We start from the raw sequence: 20,961 nt of genomic DNA on the forward strand, positions 1-20,961 counted from the left end.
GTATGTAGCCACGATACACTCAACAAGAGTGGCTGTGAGTGGCCACCATCGAGCAACCAGCCAGGACTCTTACAACATGACGACAAGGTACATTTTTCAATTCTACAATATGCGTAGCACATACAGAGGACTGAAATTATGGTACTCAAGCGTCCACAGTGCTACAAAGGACGGTATCAATAATAAACATCAGTATAAAGCTTGCTGGTGCGAGCTTGTTATGAAAGGTGTCGGAGTGAGTTTGTTTTTTTTGGGGGTGAATGCTGAAAAGCATTATTGTTGAACATTTTTTCTCAAACAATTCGACCCATTCAAGCAACAACTTCAGCGGTAACTTCAAATAGAGTCACAGTCGCCAACACCCTTTCAGATGTTTATTGAAGAGGACAGTCATAAACACACAAATACAAAATGAAAACACTCTCAAGGAGCTGTTGTAGGCCACAACTCACGGCCAGACACTCACACGCAGACTAACCATCCAACCTGACTCTGGCTCATGACATCACTTGGTAGGCCACACCCCTTAAGGGCCCACATCCATAACACTGTAATACATCCAGTAATGACACTTTACAAAATTCTTTTATTTTGTATATGCAATGCCGTACTGTTTTTGAGGGGGCGCTACAACAGTTGATATCATTTCAATTCATTTGAATGGGGAAATTGAATCAGTTATACCATTGTATTCACCACATTCACTCTCAAACGTCCCCTTTAATTGCACAGCATTTCAATTGCATGTCAACTCTTCAGCATTCATACACAATTTCTTCACAAATGGCCTTCTCTTGCTGTTATTACATTCTGAATTGTGTGAACAGAGGAATCAAAGAGGGGAGCTGGTTGGAGGTCTCAAGTGTGAGCCACAGCATCGCTGTTAGAGGCCCAAGTCAATCAGGACCCAAGAAAGTACAAAACTAGATCCCCCACAAATGAGACAGTTACCATGACAACACATTTGTGCTTTTGTTTTGCAGTATCGGAGTCGACCTGTTAGTAGGCAACAAAAGTAACATCGCACTGCACCTGATCCCTTGCATCAAACATGGAGGAGATGTGAATGTGTCTGTGAGGAACACACCGTGCTGCTTCGATCGAAAACGCTGCCATCTTGGGCCCGCCGTGGCATCCGGAGGTGCCTGGCGAGCTGCCAGCACAGGTACGAGGAGAACGGAAAAGAAGCCTCAACTCAACTCAACTCTAGTTCTCCCGAGAAAGGTGTGAGTTTAGAGTTAAATACCCCAGTGGCGGGGCGGAGGAAGAGAGTGTGCCGACTTGGAGAAGACCACGCCCACCAGACTGAATCTTGTCCACAAATTTGAGTAAATAGGTTTTAAAATAATAATCTCAAACACTCCCAACTTTGTACTCTCACGCATAGAATCATTGTTTAAACTACGGTCGTGGCAGACGGGTTGCTTATTGTTCAATACAACATTTCGTACTGTTTGATTTCAAATCCTGAACAGCAAAATCATGCAGAGGACCTGTCAACTGAGAATTGAGACACCAAGGCATACATTTAGAATATTTATATGTTGAATATGTTTGCAAGGGATAAAAACGGACATTCTATCGTCTGTTGTCAAACAAATGCACGTCCACAAGTACTGCTTGTAGTTCCTCTTCTCAACGCCATTGGGTGGCGCCTCACGCGCATGGGTGAATATTAACCACAGTCTGCTTGAAGGGAGTGTCCCTCCAATCTTTTGGTCGGGGAAGGAGTCTTTTGAAGACAGGAATCAAGATTTGACGGGAAGCTGCTAATTAGGTTAAGGTCCACTTGACGTACACCAGGCCCTGTCCTAGTCGCCGTCTCACAGCAGGGCACCGTGGAGGAGTGGGGGTTCTCAGGTGGTCGCGAGTCTCTGTGACGCCTCAAAGTTGCGGCGTGCATGTCTGCTACATGGGTAATTTACACATCTGTGAAGGCACCATTAATGCTGAAAGGTACATACAGGTTTTGGAGAAACATATGGTGCCATCCAAGCAACATCTTTTTCATGCTAATTTCAGCAAGACAATGCCAAGCCACATTCTGCACGTGTTACAACAGCGTGGCTTCGTAGTAAAAGGGTGCGGGTACAAGACTGGACTGACCATTAATGCTGAATGGTACATACAGGTTTTGGAGAAACATATGGTGCCATCCAAGCAACGTCTTTTTCATGCTAATTTCAGCAAGACAATGCCAAGCCACATTCTGCACGTGTTACAACAGCGTGGCTTCGTAGTAAAAGGGTGCGGGTACTAGACTGGCCTGCCTGCAGTCCAGACCTGTCTCTTATTTGGTAAAAACAATAAAATTAATCTGTTTGAACATTAAATATCTTGTCTTTGTAGTGTATTCAATTAAATACATGATTTGCAAATCATTGTATCTTGTTTTTATTTATGTTTAACACAACGTCCCAACTTCATTGGAATTGGGGTTGTACAATAAGATTGAGATTTAGATGTGATGTATTAATGTCCTTCGTTATTTTACCAATACTATAGCACTGATAACTAAATGATTTTTCTTCTCAAACTACACAGGTTAAAATATTTGTTTTTTTAAAACAATATAAGAACGGGTGATCATTTATGTTCATGTTTATTTAAAGACATTTGACCTCGTGGCTGGCGAAGCGCGCCGGGGGCGCGTGTTGGTGCTGATCGAGCAAGCCGGCATACGCGCATAGTGAATACCCGCTTGCATATTTCCCTGCCAAACGAAGGAGGACCATAGTGTATTTTGATGTTAATGTCAATTGTAAATAATTCCAATATATTGTCCAGTGAGCTAAAGTTGTAAAAGAAGATGCTTAGGAGCAGCGTTTGCTGTTGTTACGTTAACTGCTAGAACACCGCGAAGAGAGTCTGCTGCTCCGTAGGCCACTGGGTCTTGCCCCGAGTGTCGCAGTGATGAACTCAAAGTCTCTGGATGGTTGTAATTTCAGCAAGTTCTGGTGAACATCAGCTAATTTACTGCGTATATTGACCACGTGTATTTTTGGTGTCGTAAGCAAAGAATTTTGGTCATAAAATCCATGACTGTAAGGTGCAGTCAATACAAAAGGCTGGCGAGTAGTGACCAGTGTGCAGCAGGTTGATATTGGAATGATACGGGTCGTTATCGGTCCAGTTTTTTGGTTTTCGGACCGATGAGTGTGATGTCATTCCACCCCTCCCCCCACTCCCCAATATCGGGACCACAGTTATCAGTCCAATAGTTATCTGACTCGACTCCCTACTCGAGTCAGATTCCAGTTGCCAATTTTATAACAAATGCATTACAGTAATTGACAGACTCCTACCATTCATCACTAATATTGAGAGTTTCGTTTCCCTAGCAATTGCCTCCGAGGCATAATTTGAATTGACTGCACGACTGGAAAAGGAAACTTGTGGATCTGATGTCACATGCAAAACAGACACCATTCAGCTGTATATTTAAATATTTATTGTCTCTTTAAATATTTATTGTGATCAAAAGACAAAGAACAGCCAATAAAGCAAGCCCTCAAATCAACAAGAAAACAAAATACTGAGGAGCAGTAAAGTGGTTTTTTTTTTTTGTAAAACAATGACTGGTAAACAGCAAAAGGATGTGATTGGGCCAGAATAATGGACTCTGACTCTACCAAGTGGGCAGGCATGGTAATTGATCTTTTATTGGAAACCCAAAAATACGTCAAAAAATATACATAATACTGTACAATGTTATCAACTTTTTAAATTGAGTTAATCAAAACCACTTCAAAAGCTTACTTTTCTTGCATACATTTATAAATTGACAGCTATGTTCACTTATCTCTTACAATATATTATTTCCTGTTGTGCTAACTACACTTACTACTCTCCAAAACATTTAGTTTCTCTGCAGCTTCTGTTTGAGAATGGACAGTTGCTCTGCGTCGATGTTACCGCCTCCACACACTATTACCAGCAGGGGGCCCAAGGGAAGCGGTAGATGACCTAAAATGAATCACACATCATTAGGGTACCATAGTTTAGCTTTAACAGGGTACCATAGTTTAGATTTAACAAAGCTAAACTCAACCACGAACTCCCTAAATACAAGCAGCACATCGACTGTCCTACGAGGGAAAATAATACTTTAGACCACTGCTACACTACGGTAAAAAACGCATACCGTGCAAAACCTCGTGCAGCCCTGGGCTCGTCTGATCACTGCTTAATTCACTTAATACCGACGTACAGGCAATAACTTAAATGCGCGAAGCCTACAGTGAAAACAGTGAAAAAGTGGACAAATGAAGCCAAGATGGAACTTCAAAGCTGTTTAGACTGCACAGACTGGAGTGTCTTTGAAAATTCAGCTGGCAGCCTGGATGAATATACGGACACTGTCACATCCTATATCAGTTTCTGTGAAGAGGTTTGTGTACCAACAAAATCGTTTCGCACATTCAAGAACAACAAGCCGTGGTTCACTGCTAAACTTAAGCAGCTTCGCCAAGCTAAGGAGGACGCATATCAGAGCGGGGACAGGGCCCTGTATGATCGAGCTAGAAACCAGCTGACGAAAGAAATTAACATTGCAAAGAGGATCTATGCAGCAAAGTTGGAAAAACAGTTTAGCGCGAACGACTCAAAATCAGTCTGGCATGCATTCCAATCGCTGACTAATTACAAGCGACGATCCCCCCAAACTGAGAACAATAACACACGAGCCAACGACTTGAATACCTTCTATTGCAGATTTGAAAAGGACAGTTTCACACCACACACCCTCCCGGCCGCACCCGCGACCACAACCACACCTCTGACTTCTGCGTTAACCATTCATGAACAGGAAGTGAGACGCATCTTCAAACAACAAAAGATTAACAAAGCGGCAGGCCCGGACCATGTGTCCCTATCCTGCTTCAAAGTCTGCGCGGACCAGCTCGCTCCAGTTTTCACTCAGATCTTCAATAGATCTCTGGAAATGTGCGAAGTTCCATCCTGTTTCAAACGCTCCACCATCATTCCAGTCCCCAAGAAACCTGCAATCTCGGGTCTGAATGACTACAGGCCTGTCGCTTTGACATCTGTGGTCATGAAGTCCTTTGAACGTCTCGTACTGGACCACCTCAAGAGTGTCACAGGTCCCCTGCTGGACCCCCTGCAGTTTGCCTACCAAGCGAACAGGTCTGCGGATGATGCAGTCAACATGGGACTGCACTTCATCCTAGAACGCCTCGACAGTGCAGGGACCTACGCGAGGATCCTGTTTGTGGACTTCAGCGCAGCGTTCAACACCATCATCCCTGAACTCCTTCCATCCAAGCTTCTCCAGCTCAGCGTCTCACCCACCATCTGCCAGTGGATTTACAGCTTTCTGACGGGCAGGACACAGCAGGTCAGGCTGGGGGAGGCCACCTCATCCACACGCAGCATCAGCACTGGGGTGCCCCAAGGTTGTGTCCTCTCACCGCTGCTCTTCTCTCTCTACACGAACGACTGCACCTCAGCGAATCCGACTGTCAAACTCCGGAAGTTTGCAGATGACACCGTCATCGGCCTCATCAAGGACGGTGACGAGTCTGCATATCGACAGGAAGTGGAGCGGCTGGAGCTGTGGTGCGGCCGACACATCCTGGAGCTGAACACGTTCAAGACTGTAGAGATGATCGTGGACTTCAGGAGGCATCCTTTGCCACAGCTGCCCCTCACGTTGTCCAGCTGCCTTGTGTCAACCGTCGAGACCTTCAAGTTCCTGGGAATTACAATCTCTCAGGACCTGAAGTGGGCGACTAACATAAACACCGTCCTCAAAAAGGCCCAGGAGAGGATGTACTTCCTGCGGCTTCTGAGAAAGCACGGCCTGCCACCGGAGCTGCTGAGACAGTTCTACACAGCGGTAATCGAATCAGTCCTGTGTTCTTCCACCACAGTCTGGTTCGGTGCTGCTACAAAAAAGGACAAACTCCGACTGCAACGGACAATCAAAACTGCTGAAAGGATTGTCGGTAACCCCCTATCCACCATTGAGGACTTGCACGCTGCCAGAACAAGGGCGTGCAATATCCTCTCGGACCCTCCGCACCCCGGTCACCAGCTCTTCCAGCTCCTTCCCTCAGGTAGGCGCTACCGATCAATGCAAACTAGAACTAGCAGACATTCCAACAGCTTCTTCCCTCTTGCGATCAACTTCTTAAACACCTAACCTATAATTCCATTTCAACAAGCTGGCAATTTTTTTTGACTGAGTTTGTTGTCACATTTCTGTGGGGCCAATTATGTGTTACTCGTGCACTCACTGTCGTTGTCTCGCCATGCTGCACTATTTGCATATACTGGCCACTCATGCCAGAGTAGGATCTGCTCCATTTGCACACTCTTTGAGGAGTATCTGTAACATTTGCACAACCAACATTGTCCCAGAAGATCGCACTACTCGTCACTCGGCGCCCTTTGCACAATGGTCATTGCACCGGACTATTGCAATATTAGTCATTCGAACTGCTCTAAGTGCTAGAGGACTCTGCATCTTTTTGCACAATTGTTTTTTGTCAATGTCTTTATGTCTCCAAAGTGTTCTGTAAATTGACTGTCTGTTGTACTAGAGCGGCTCCAACTACCGGAGACAAATTCCTTGTGTGTTTTGGACATACTTGGCAAATAAAGATGATTCTGATTCTGATAGTTAATTGGGTTTTTTACCTGTAAACCTCCTATTGTTATTATTCATCAACACCTTCAGTAATTAGATTTGACCGATACTATGTGTGTAGCTGTACAGCTCTGGCTCCAGACTCTTCTTACCTAATGACTCAACTGAAGGGGTCTTCAGTTATCTAACGGTACCGAGATACAACGTCCAGACGTTACAAACGGCACATGATAAACTAATTTGCACAGCAGTGGCGGCTCTAGATCAATGTTATTGAGGGGGGCCTGGCTGTGGTCCTCTGGTGTACCCATTTTATTTTACTGCCAAGCTTTTAACAGCCAAAATTGACCAGTTACAAGATGCACTATGCCGATGGCGCATATCTAAGCTTCTGAATGTTCCAGTGAGCACAGTTGGGGCCAGAATACGTAAGTGGAAAGCCAATCATACCACCATAAATTTGCCTTGATCAAGTGTTCCTCGCAGGATTTCTGACAGAGGAGTGCAAAGAATAATCAGAAGAGTTGTCCAAGAGCCAAGGACCACCTGTGGAGAGCTTCAAAAAGACCTGGAATTATAAGGTACTATTGTCACAAGGAAAATCGTGAGTACTCCGCCGCCATGGCCTGTATGCACGCTCACCAAACAAGACCCCATTACTGAAAAAAAAAAGCATATCAAAGCTTGTTTAAAGTTTCCTGAACAACATTTGGACATGCCAGTTATATAATGGGAGAATATAGTCTGGTCTGATGAGAGCAAAATTTAACTCTTTGGATGCCATATTACCACATTTGGAGGAGAAATGGGACTACAGATCACCCTAAAAACACCATACCAACAGTGAAGTTCGGAGGTGGGAACATGATGGTGTGGGGCTGCTTTTCGGAAAATGGTACTGGTAAACTTCACATTACTGAAGGAAGGATGAATGGGCAAATCTACTGAGACATTCTTGACAAAAATCTGCTGCCATCTACGAGGATGATGAAAATGAAAGAAGGTGGACATTTCAGCAGGATAATGGTCCAAAACATACTGCCAGGGAAACTCTCAATTGATTTCAAGGAAAAAAAATAAAGCTGCTAGAATGGCCCAGAAAATCACCTGACTTGAATCCAATAAAAAAATCTATGGAAAGAAGTGAAGCTCAAGGTCTATAAAAGAAACCCACGGAACCTTCAAGATTTGAAGACTGCTTGTGTGGAGGAATTTGCCAAAATGACACCAGAGCAATGCATGCGACTAGTTTCTCCATACAGGAGGCGTCTTGAAGCTGTCATATTGCAAAGAAAGGCTTTTGTACAAAGTATTAAATAAATACCAGTTGGCGTGTTCAATAATTTTTCCCTGTGTCCCTTCACATTATTACACACAACTTAATTTCTGAGTTTATTTGTATGTATGGATTACTTGGGTCCCTCCCAACATCTGGTGAAATTTTCATGTCAATTGCACCTTTGTAAGTATACAGACCCTTTCCAAAAAACCAAGAAACAAAATAAAAATATATATATATATATATATATATATATATATATATATATATATATATATATAATGGAATATTTATTTCCATAAATCCATTCATCCATTTTCGACACCGCTTATCCTGGTTAGGTTCGCTGGAGCCTATCGCAGCAGACTTTGGGCGAAAGGCGGACTACACCCTGAACTGGTCGCCAGTCTGTCGCAGGGCACATATAGACACGGACAACCATTCGCACCGACATTCACACCGTCACTGAGTGGGAACTGAACCCACGCTGCCCGCACCAAAGTCAGGCGAGTGTACCACTACACCATCAGTGACTCCATAAATCCATTCAAAAAGTTAAACTTTCATAGATTATAGATTCAGGGCTCAAATGTAAAAAAATTCAAGTATTTGTTTATTTTTACATAATTTGGGCTTCCAGCTCATAAAACCCATAAAATCAGGAATTCCCAAAAATGTTAATTCTGTGCAGAAATCTGCCCAAATTGTGCAGGCCATAAATGTTTTCAACTGAGTGTCACACACTAATCATCTACTAAACTCAAAGCACCTGCACAGGTTTCCCCAGGTGTCATTAAATTGCTTCAGTTTGGTTCAATTGTCTCAGTTGGGTTCAATATGGGGAAGACTGCAGACTTGACAATTGTCAGGAAGACCATCATTGATACCCTCCATAGGATGGGTTAGCCACAAAGGTTCATAGCTAAGGAGGCTGGCTGTTCACAGCGTGTTGTGTCCAAGCATATCAATGGAAAGTCTCGTGGAAGGACAAAATGTGACAGGAGAAGATGCACCAGCAAAAGAGATGACCGTAGGCTTCAGCAGATTATCATACAGAGAAGATTCCAGAATCTAGCAGAGATCCAGAAAGAGTGGAATGAGGCGGGAGTCACAGCTTCAAAAACCTATCATATTCAGACGCTTCCACGAGCTGGGCTACAACTGTCGGGTTACTCGAGTCAAGCCACTTCTGAGCCTGAGCCAACGTAGGGAAGAGTCTCAATTAGGCCAAGGAGAAGAAGGACTGGACTGTTGGCCAGTGGTCTAAGGTCTTCTCTTCCGATGAAAGTAAAGTGTGCCTTTCATTCGGGAATCAAGGTCCAAGGATTTGGAGGAAGACGGGTGAAGAACTGAGCCCAAGCTGCTTGAGGTCCAGTGTGAAATATCCACAGTCAGTCATGATTTGGGGTGCAATGTCCAGTGCAGGTGTTGGTAAACTCTGCATTCTTAAATCCAAGGTCACCACAACAGTCTACCGGAATGTTTTAGATGACTTTGTGATTCTTTCAGCTGAGGATCTGCATGGAGATGCAGATTTAATCTTCCAGCACCAAATCCTGGTTTGATGCCCATGCCGTCACAGTGTTTGACTGGCCAGCCAACTCGCCGGATCTAAACCCAATTGAGAATCTATGCGGAATTAACGAGGAAAATTAGAGGCACCAGACTCAAAAACAAAGAACTGACAGCAAGCATCAAGGAAATCTGGGCTCCTCAATGCCACAGCGCATCCAGGCAGTGATTAAAGCAAAGGGATTCCCAACCAAATACTGAAGATTAACATATCGTAAGTACTATATTTTGATTGATTTAATGTGACCCTAATTTTTTTTTTTTTTCTACAAAAACAGAGAATTAAATGGTGATTTCTTCACAGTATTCAAATATTTGGAACTCCTGATTTTGTGGGTTTTATGAGCTACCTCCCTGGAGGCCAAAGAGCCTCTGCCTATGGCAGCTTGGCGGCAGAAGGTGATCAGAATGGCCGGGCTAATTATGGCTGTTTACGGACAACGGACTTGGCTATGCTAGACCAGAATACAGTTACTCCTACAAACATTTTAGATAAAACCAAAGGACAATCTTTATATATACTTAAATGAAATTAAATCATATTAAATTATCAAATTATATTTTTTACCCCTCCTTTAGCTGTCACCTTATCATGGTGGAGGGGTTTGTGTGTCAAAATGATCCTAGGAGCTAAGGTGTCTGGGGACTTATGCCCCTGGCAAGGTCACCCATGGCAAACAGGTCCTAGGTGAGGGACCAGACAAAGCACAGCTCCAAAAACCCCTATGATGACAAACAATTCAGGAAGACGTTTCCCCTTGCTCTGACGCGGGTCATCGGGTCCCCCCTCTGGAGCCAGGCCTGGAGGTGGGGCTCAAAGGCGAGCGCCTGGTGGCCGGCTTGCACCCATGGGGCCCGGCCGGGCACAGCCCGAAAGGGTAACATGGGTCCCCCTTCCCATGGGCTCACCACCTGTGGGAGGGGCCATAGGGGTCGGGTGCAGTGTGAGCTGGGCGGTGGCCGAAGGCGGGGACCTTGGCGATCCGATCCCCGGCTACAGAAGCTGGCTCTAGGTACGTGGAATGTCACCTCTCTGGCAGGGAAGGAGCCTGAGCTGGTGTGTGAGGTCGAGAAGTTCCGACTAGATATAGTCGTACTCGCCTCCACACACAGCTTGGGCTCTGGTACCAGTCCTCTTGAAAGGGGTCGGACTCTCTTCCACTCTGGAGTTGCCCGCGGTGAGAGGCGCCGAGCAGGTCTGGGTATACTTATTGCCCCCCAGATCGGCGCCTGTACGCTGGGGTTCACCCCGGTGGACGAGAGGGTAGCATCCCTCCGCCTTCGGGTGGAGGGGGACGGGTCCTGACTTTTGTATGTGTCTACGCGCCAAACAGCAGTTCAGAGTACCCACCCTTTTTGGAGTCCTTGGAAGGGGTGCTGGAGAGCGCTCCCGCTGGGGACTCCATCATTCTGCTGGGGGACTTCAATGCTCACGTGGGCAATGACAGTAAGACCTGGAAGGGCGTGATTGGAAGGAACTTGGACTTCTGTGCTCATCACGGATTGTCCATAATGAACACCATGTTCAAGCATAAGGATGTCCACACGTGCACTTGGCACCAGGACATCCTAGATTGCAGTTTGATGATCGACTTCGTGGTCGTGTCATCGGACTTGTGGCCGCGTGTCTTGGACACTCGGATGAAGAGAGGGGCGGAGCTGTCAACTGATCACCACCTGGTGGTGAGTTGGCTCCGATCGTGGGGGAAGATGCCGGTCCGACGTGGCAGGCCCAAACGTATTGTGAGGGTCTGCTGGGAACGTCTGGCAGAATCCCCTGTCAGAAGGAGTTTCAACTACCACCTCCGGCAGAACTTCACCCACGTCTCGGGGGAAGCGGGGGACATTGAGTCCGAGTGGACCATGTTCCGCGCCTCTATCGCTGAGGCAGCCGTAAGGTGCCTGTCGTGGCGGAAATCCCTGAACCCGTTGGTGGACACCAACGGTGAGGGATGCCGTCAAAAAGGCCATATTTCTGCAGGCCAAAAAGGCCCTATGGGACTCCTGAGGCAGCTGATGGGTACCGGCTGGCCAAGCGGAATGCAGCTTTGGTGGTCGCTGAGGCAAAAACTCGGGCATGGGAGGAGTTCGGTGAGGCCATGGAAAAAGACTTCCGGACGGCTTCGAGGAAATTCTGGTCCACCATCCGGCGTCTCAGGAGGGGAAAGCAGTGCATCACCAACACTGTGTATCGTGGGACCGTGTCACGTTCGACCGTGTCCCTCGGGGAGTTCTGTAGGGGGTGCTTTCGGAGTATGGGGTACCGAATCCCTTACCCTGTACCACCGGTGTCAGAGCTTGGTCCGCATTGCCGGCAGTAAGTCGGACTCGTTTCCGGTGAGGGTTGGACTCCGCCAAGGCTGCTCTTTGTGACCGATTCTGTTCATAACTTTTATGGACAGAATTTCTAGGCGCAGTCGTGGCGTACAGGGGTCCGGTTTGGTGGCCTCAGAATTGCATCTCTGGTTTTTGCAGATGATGTGGTTCTGTTCGCTTCATCAAGCCGTGATCTCCAATTCTCACTGGAGTGGTTCGCAGCAGAGTGTGAAACGGCTGGGATGAGAATCAGCACCTCCAAATCTGAGACCATGGTCCTCAGTCGGAAAAGGGTGGCATGCCCTCTCCAGGTCGGGGATGAGATCCTGCCCCAAGTGGAGGAGTTCAAGTATCTTGGGGTCTTGTTCACGAGTGTGGGAAGAATGGAACAGGAGATCGACAGGCGGACCGGTGCAGCGTCTGCAGTGATGTGGACTTTGTATCAGTCCGTTGTGGTAAAGAAGGAGCTAAGCCGAAAGTCAAAGCTCAATTTACCCGTCGATCTACGTTCCTACCCTTACCTATGGTCACGAGATGTGGGTCGTGACCGAAAGAACAAGAACAAATCCCGTCCTCGCCTGTGTGGAGTTTGCATGTTCTCTCCGTGCCTGCATGGGTTTTCTCCGGGCACTCCGGTTTCCTTCCACATCCCAAAAACATGCGTGGTAGGTTAATTGAAGACAGTAAATTTCCCCTCGGTGTGAATGTGAGTGTGAATGGTTGTTTGTTTACATGTGCCCTGCGATTGGCTGGCGACCAGTACCCCTCCTCTCGGCCGAAGATAGCTGGGATAGAGTCTAGCACGCCCGCGACCCCAGTGAGGAGAAGCGGTACAGAAAATGGATGGATTTTTATTTATGTACGAATGGTTGTTTGTTTATATGTGCCCTGCGATTGGCTGGCAACCGGTTCAGGGTGTACCCCGCCTCCTGTTCGAAGTTAGCTGGGATAGGCTCCAGCACTCCCGTGACCCTGGTGAGGATAAGCTGCTCAGAAAATGGATGGATGGATATTTCAATTATCAAAATAAATTACACTTGAATGTTTCTGATAATAAAAACAAAATATTAAAGTCAACACAAGTAAACACAAAATGCAGTTTTTAAATTAAAGTTTTTATTATTAAGGGAGAAAAAAAATCCAAACCTACATGGAAAATGGATGGATGGATGGATTTTTATTTATGTACGAATGGTTGTTTGTTTTTATGTGCCCTGCGATTGGCTGGCAACCAGTTCAGGGTGTGCCCCGCCTCCTGCCCGATGATGGCTGGGATGGGCTCCGCCGCGGCCGCGACCCTCATGAGGAGAAGCGGCTCAGAAAATGGATGGATGGATGGATTTTGGCGGAAAGTCGATATTCATGGTCGGACTTAGTCTCCCACAAATAGAGGAGGTCTTGTTGTTTTCGTTAAGATTATGCTAAAGACCCAGTCAATTTTCATTTTGTTTCTAAATACATAAAAGTGCTGATAATGTGCAAAGACTGAGAAAAATTTCGTACTGAATTGTTGAGAAATAGCGTTTCACTTTTTCACCACCTCAGTTGTACTGAGTTGTACTGAGGGCGTGGCTAAAACGAGGCCAAAGTACGCACTTGGGTTTCTGGCATGAGTCGGCCCTCCCCCACTATATAAGGAGGGAGGAAACCGGAGTACCCGGACAAAGTGTAAAATCCTGGCGCTTGTGTGGATGTGATTTTCTGCCTCTTGTCTTTTTCACTAAGTGAACAGAACTGATGGATACCAATTGGATATGTGCTTTAGCACTTAAGAAATCCATATTAAAGTGATGACTTACCTTCAGCCTGTAATCGGTGCACAACTCCACTGTAGACAGCTGCAAGTGTTGCTCCACATGCCATTTCCACAAGTACATGTTCCTCATCTACAAAGGCCACAAAAAACTAGGCTCGTTTCACCTTCTTCATAGTTTAGTTTAACAAAATGGCTTAAACCTTAACACCCTTTCCAAAAGAAACTCACCCAGGAATGTCTCCATAGCATGAAGAGCCTGCTGGTCAGTCACCACTTCAGAAATGATTGTGACCTCATTGCTCTGACTGTACTCAAATGCTTTCACACAAACTGTCTTTGCTCCAAGGCTTTTAGCTTCACTGGGGAGTGATAAAGAAAAAGAGGGAAATTTTGAATTCAGCAAGCCTATGATGAGTGTCAAATGAGACATTATTAGCTATTCAGGCAAGCCCAAAGAAGTCATTTGACCTGGTGATGTCATCCAAGGTGACTATCCTTCCTGCCTTAACTGAAGCATTCAAACAGTCTGCACCAACTGTTTCCATGGCGATGACGGGAACATCCATCCAGCCTACGTCCTTCAGGCCCTGGACAACCCCACAGAGGAGCCCACCTCCACCCACTGATATCAGCACTGCTCCAGGCTTGACAGTTGGACCGAGAGTGGCTGCAGCTTCTGTGATCAGACTAGAATTTCCCTTCCTTTTGTGTGTTTAGCAGAAAGAACATTGGAAATATTAAGTATGTAGGGGAACTGAAGTGGTGATACTAGAATAAGTGATTGCTATCTACCATATAAGGGGATGATCAAACGGGGACACATAGGCAAGTCCCTCTGTTTCGACTAGTCTAAGAGCCTCAGCGTTAGCATCATCCCAAACCTGTGTAGAGGGTTGTTTATATTTTTCATTCAAAAAAATATTTTCTATTTCTGTAAGTTTCAAATACAAAATAATTCAACGAAAACAGCCTATCGAGGTCCAAATTGACATGTAAAGAGCTTTACCTTGCCCACTATCTTGACAGTAGCACCTTGATCCTCAAGTCTCTGGACAACAAAGTGAGGTGTTGATGAGGGAATTACTATGGTGGCTGGCATACCCATTTTTTGGGTGGCATAGGCAGCTGCCATTCCAGCATTACCACCTGAAATACAACATCATGTCACAACTCAACCGTCTATTGTATGGTATGAATATTCAGTGACAATAAGGCTCTGTAAGAGATGTCACCTGAGGAGCAGACAAATCCTTTGTCCTTTGTATCCGACATAAGCTGCAGACAAAAGAATGTACATGAAATAGGGTAATTAGGTTGATAATGCATGCTTTTGTATATATGGAACGTATATACCTGTTGGCATAAGTACCCAATGCCGCGGATCTTGAAAGAACCAGAGGGCTGGGAATTCTCCATTTTCAGATACACAGTGGTTCCCACACGTTTGGACATTGCAGCACTCTCCAGTAAGGGTGTGTTTATGTGGAAATGTTCAGCCATGTTGTGACAGCTTGACCTGAATTGAAAAGTTATCAACACATTCCTAGTTAATTAAATTAACAATCAGATTGACTATTAACTAAACAGTCTGTGGTACTGTGTCTTAAAGCCAATGATAATGTCAGTTTTGTTGATAACCCAAAGATTATAGTCTCACAGAAGAATTTAACATTCGAGAAGACGAAGGAGACGTGGAAAGTGGGTTCTTGGGCAGAAAGAGAAGAGGAAAACATAGAGCCTCGGACTGAATGTGGGGACAATGAATGTTGGGAATATGACAGGAAAATCTCAGGGGTTGGTTAACATGATGATGAGGAGAAAGGTTGATATATTGTGTGTCCAGGAGAGCAGGTGGAAAGGCAGCAAGGCTAGAAGTTTAGGGGTAGGGTTTAAATTATTTTACCATGGTGTAGATGGGAAGAGAAATGGTTTGTAATGGTGATTTTAAAGGGAGAGTTTGCCAAGATATGTCTTGGAGGTGAAACAAGTATCAGATAGAGTGATGAGGCTGAAACTTGAAATTGAGGGTGTTATGTATAATGTGATTAGTGGCTATGCCCCACAGGTAGGATGTGACCGAGAGGTGAAAGAGAAATTTTGGGAGGAGCTAGACGAAGTAGTTCTGAGCATCCAAACAGAGAGAGAGTCGTGATTGGTGGAGAATGTAATGGACATTTGGTGAAGGAAAGATGATGGTGAAGAAGTGATGGGGTAAGTTTGGCATCCAGGAAAGGAACTTGGAGGGACAGATGGTGGTAGACTTTGCAAAAAGGGGATGGACATTTCTGTAGTGAACAATTTCTTCCAGAAAAGGCAGGAACATGGGGTGATCTACAAAATCGTAGATAGAAGAACGCAGGTGGATTACATCTTGTGCAGACAATGTAATCTGAGGGAGGTTACTGACTGTATGGTAGTGGTAGGGGAGAGTGTGGCTCGACGGCATAGGATGGTGGTGTGTAAGATGCCTCTGGTGGTGGGGAGGAAGATTAAGAAGACAAAGGCAGAGCTGAAACCCATGTGGCGGAAGTTGAGAAAGGAAGAGTGATGTGCGGCTTTTCGGGAATGGCTGAGACAGGCTCTTGGTGGACAGGAGGAGCTTCCAGAAGATGGACCACTACAACCAATGTGATCAGAGAGACAGGCAAGAGAGTACATGGTGCATCTTCTGGTAGAAAAGGGGAGAATGAGACTTAGTGGTGGAACCTCACAGTCCAGGATATCATACAAGAGGTTAGCTTAGAAGAGACACTGAGAGGACCAAAAGGAGTAGAGAGGAACACATTGAGATGTGACGTTGGGCAAAGGTAGAGGTGACAAAGACTAAACAAGAGGCATATGATGACATGTATGCCAGGTTGGACACTAAAGAAGGAGAAAATGATCTCTACAGGTTGGCCAGACAGATGGACAGAGATGGGATGTACAGCACGTTAGGGTGATTAGGGATAGAGATGGAAATTTGTTGACTGGTGCCAAAAGTGTGCTGGATAGATGGAAAAATACTTTGAGGAGCTGATGAATGAGGAAAATGAGAGAGAAGGAAGAGTAGAAGAGGCAAGTGTGGTGGACCAGGAAGTGGCAATGATTAGTCAGGGGGAAGTTAGAAAGGTTGCAGGGGGAGTCGGGGGTTGTTTGGGGCCGGGGTCGGGGGTCGCCCTGATTCGGACACCCCCTTCTTAACTGCTCTGCCAGTCCTCCAGTTTTAATGCATCATACACCCGTCTGTGGGGGAGGGGCAGGGCCGGACACTTGGCCGGGTGTCTATGCACTCTCTGACACGGCATGCTTCTCTCCCGCAGATTTTTAATGCACTACATACATTCACGTATCCTTTGGGGAGCTGATTGGCCTGGGTGCGGGTGGGGGTGACGGTGGCAGGTCATTATTGTCCTTTGACCGTCATACCTCACCCTCACCAAATATATATTACTCGTGCACTCACTGTAGTAGTCTCGCCACGCTGCACTATTTGCATATCTGTTGTTGACCAATACTGGCCACTTATGCCAGAGTAGCATCTGCTTCATTTGCACACTGATTGAGGGGTATCTGCAACATTTGCACAATCAACATTGTCCCAGATTATCGCGGTACTCGTCACTTTAAACTGCATAAACTCCTTGAAGTCGTGGCGCCCTTTGCACAATGGTCATTGCACCGGACTATTGCAATATTAGTCATTCGAACTGCTCTAAGAGCTAGAGGACTCTGCATCTTTTGCACAATTGTCAAAAATAAATAAATAAATAAATAATTTTAAATGGTAAATGCATTACCAGATAAGTATTAACCCCTCATTGCTCAGTGACTGTTTTTTGTCAATGTCTTTATGTCTCAAAAGTGTTCTCTGTCAATTGACTGACTGTCGTTGTACTAGAGCGACTCCAACTACCGGAGACAAATTCCTTGTGTGTTTTTTGGACATACTTGGCAAATCAAGATCTCCGGCTGCATTTTCAATAAACATCAGAATAATTAAATAATTTAAGCAGAGGGAGTATTTCAAACTCCCCTATTGCACAGCAAAGCTGTTCCAGCACAAAGGCATACAGATCCACCATTCTGCAAGACCATGCAGTTGAACAGGACCAGGTTTAAAAAAAGAAGGAGCTACATTGTGTCTTTGTAGCTCTAAAGAAAGCCAATGACACAGAAGAACTGTGGTATTGCATGTGGAAGTCTGGAGTGGCAGAGAAGTATGTTAGAATATTACAGGACACATATGAGGGCAGCAAAACAGTTGTGAAGTGTCCTGTAGGTGTGACAGATGAATTTAAGATGGAGGTGGGACTTCTTCTGGGATCAGCCCTGACCCCCTTCCTGTTTGTAGTGGTGATGGATAGGCTGACAGATGAGGTTAGACTGGAATCCCCGTGGACCATTATATTTGCAGATGACATTGTGATCTGCAGTGAAAGCAGGGAGCAGGTGGAGGAACAGTTAGAAAGATGGAGGCATGCACTGGAAAGCAGAGGAATGAAGATTAGCCGAAGTAAGACAGAATATATGTGCATGAATGAGAGGGGTGGTGGGGGAAGAGAAGAGATAGCAAGGGTGGATGATTTTAAATACTTGGGGTCAACAGTCCAGAGCAATGGTGAGTGTGGTCAGGAAGTGAAGAAACGGGTCCAAGCAGGTTGGAATGGGTGGAGGAAGGTGTCAGGTGTGTTATGTGACAGAACAGTCTGCAAAGATGAAGGGCAAAGTTTATAAGACAGTGGTGAGGCCAGCCATGATGTATGGATTAGAGACACTGAAGAGACAACAGGAAGCAGAGCTGGAGGTGGTGGAAATTAAGATGTTGCGGTTCGCTCTAGGAGTGACCAGGTTGGATAAAATTTGAAATAAGCTCATCAGAGGGACAGCCAAGGTTAGATGTTTTGGAGACTAAGTTAGAGAGAGCAGAGTTCGATGGTTTGGACATGTCCAGAGGAGAGATACTGAGTATTATTGGTAGAGGGATGTGAGGATGGCGCTGCCAGGCAAGAGAGCAAGAGGAAGACCAAAGAGAAAGTTGAGGGATGTCGTGAGGGAAGACATGAGCACAGTTGGTGTTAGAGAGGAGGATGCAGGAGATAGGCTTACATGGAAAAGGATTACACGCGGTGGCGACCCCTAATGGGAAAACCCAAAAGGAAAAGAAGATTCTACATCAAAAAGTGATCCAATTCCACAAAATCTGGCAACCATAATTGAATTATCTTGGACCTGAATAATTCTAACTACTGTGCAAGGAATCACTGGAGCCTGAGACTTGTTACCTCAGATGTGTGATAACATGACTGTTCCCTGTGGCTAAGTCAGTCTGTGTTAAGATGAGGTGTACTTCATTTAGTTTTTATTTTATGTGCTTTATATGTGGTAAATTAGTTAAATGTATGTTTGCATTTTTGTACCTCTATGTGAAAAGGGAAAAAAACAACAACATTGTGAGGAAAAAAAGTATCCGCCCATAAACTTATACAGGCCAAAATTTCGAAAATTCCAAGTTGACATCAAAATTACAGTGATGTTTCTCATGACATCACTTGCCCTAAAAACTCAATTTATATCAACTGGAATCCACAACTATTTTTTGTTTTAAAAATCTTATTTTCACCCAAACCAATACTAGAGAAGATGATGAAATCCTGATTAAGTTTATTTTTTTGTATTTAGTGAACATCTGATTCCTTTCTTGGTGCTGGCCCACTTGATGGCCAGCACATGTAGAAGGAAATGACGGCACGTAAATGAGGCATTTGGCAGAGGAATGGGTGCAGCATGGTTGTAAAATGCTCACAGAAAATATTTTGTGTTTCTGTAGCATAAAATAGTCATACTATAATTACTGTGTAGACAAAAACAATGATAAGAATTGCTACAAACAAACATCTACCTCTTTCCGAGAACCCGTTGCCTTCCAGCAGCTGTGTGGGTGGTCACGTGGTCGTGACACAGCACTCCTCTCATCCTTACTTATCTGTTTTTATTGCTTTTGTTGATCCTTATCTCATTTATTTAACGTCCATCCATCCATCCATCCATTTTCTGAGCCGCTTCTCCTCACTAGGGTCGCGGGCGTGCTGGAGCCTATCCCAGCTGTCATCGGGCAGGAGGCGGGGTACACCCTCAACTGGTTGCCAGCCAATCGCAGGGCACATACAAACAAACAACCATTCGCACTCACAGTCACACCTACGGGCAATTTAGAGTCTCCAATTAATGCATGTTTTTGGGATGTGGCCGCCAAAATATCACATAATGACTAAGTAAAAACTTATTTTCAGACAGTTGTGCAAACTTATTGAAAATGTAATCATAATAGGTACATAAGTATTCACACCCATGGTGTAATATTTTGTTGAAGCACCTTTGGCAGCATTCACAGCTTCACGTCTTGGGTATGTCTCTACAAGCTTGGCACACCTGTTTTGGGGCATTTTCTCCCATTTTTCTCTGCAGATCCTCTCAAGGTCAGTCAGGTTGGATGGGCAGCGTCGGTGGACTGCCATTTTTAGGTCTTTCCAGAGATGTTCGATTGGATTCAAATGCGGGCTCTGGCTGGGCCACTCAAGGACATTCACAGGCAGCTCCTGAAGCCACTCCTTTGTGATCTTGGCTGTGTGCTTTGGGTCATTGTCGTGTTGAAAGGTGAATCGACACCCTAGTCTTAGTTCGAGAGCACTCTGGAGCAAGTTCTCTTGAAGAATTTCTCTATACTTGGCAGCTGTCATCTTACCCTCTATGCGAACTAGTCGCACAGTTCCCTGCAGCAGAATAACAGCCCCACAGCCTGATGCTGCCACCATCATGCTTCACAGTAGGGATGGTGTTAGCCAGGTGATGAGCAGTGCCTCTTCTTCTCCAGATATGACACTTGCAATTCAGGCCAAAATGTTTTCTTTTGCTTTCATCAGACCAGAGAATATTGTTTCTGCAGGTCTGAGAATCCTTAAGGTGCTTTTTGCAAACTCCAAGCGGGCTGCCATATATGTGCCTTTTAGTGAGAAGTGGCTTCTGTCTGGCCACTCTACAATAAAGGCCTGATTGGTGGAGTGCGTTAGCAATGGTTGACCTTCTCGATGGTTGTATCTCCGCAAGGGAACACTGGAGCTCTGCCTTAGTGACCATAGGGTTCTTGTATACCTTTCTGACCGAGGCCCTTCTTCCCCGGTTACTTTTGGAGGGGACTGTATTGTTATTGAACATGAGAGATGTCTTAGTTGGTGTACAAACACACACACGCACGCACGTCTTCGCAGAAGCTGATTTAGGATGTAACAGTGCCCCCACATATTCATCCAGGCTGCCAGTTGAAGTTTCAAAGAAAACTCCAGTCTGTGCAGTCTAAACAGTCTTGAAGTTCCACTTCACTCTGTTCACCACAGGCTTTGCACATTTAAGTTTGTTCCTGTATGTTGGTATTAAGTGAATTAACCAGTG

The 20,961-nt window shown here is 45.3% G+C and overlaps 1 protein-coding gene across 4 annotated transcripts in view; it reads right to left on the minus strand.

Annotated features, from left to right (window-relative positions):
* Positions 1–20,961, minus strand: part of syt14a (synaptotagmin XIVa) — a 95,909-nt gene that overhangs the window by 72,238 nt on the left and 2,710 nt on the right. Inside the window, exons 2-9 of one of the 4 annotated variants that reach the window (XM_061696387.1) lie at positions 14,887–15,049; positions 14,766–14,808; positions 14,540–14,679; positions 14,326–14,414; positions 14,002–14,235; positions 13,762–13,892; positions 13,577–13,663; positions 3,645–3,966 (exon numbers count right to left, since the gene is read on the minus strand). In XM_061696387.1, coding sequence (XP_061552371.1) covers positions 3,860–3,966; positions 13,577–13,663; positions 13,762–13,892; positions 14,002–14,235; positions 14,326–14,414; positions 14,540–14,679; positions 14,766–14,808; positions 14,887–15,033 — 978 coding nt within the window. In that variant the 5' untranslated portion in view covers positions 15,034–15,049 and the 3' untranslated portion in view covers positions 3,645–3,859. Of the gene's footprint in view, positions 1–3,644; positions 3,967–13,576; positions 13,664–13,761; positions 13,893–14,001; positions 14,236–14,325; positions 14,415–14,539; positions 14,680–14,765; positions 14,809–14,886; positions 15,050–20,961 lie in introns of those variants that run through there. The other 3 variants (XM_061696385.1, XM_061696384.1, XM_061696386.1) reach the window with 3 other exon arrangements.

This window comes from Phycodurus eques, chromosome 14 (assembly GCF_024500275.1).
Source record: "Phycodurus eques isolate BA_2022a chromosome 14, UOR_Pequ_1.1, whole genome shotgun sequence".
NCBI classification, from domain to species: Eukaryota; Metazoa; Chordata; class Actinopteri; order Syngnathiformes; family Syngnathidae; genus Phycodurus; species Phycodurus eques.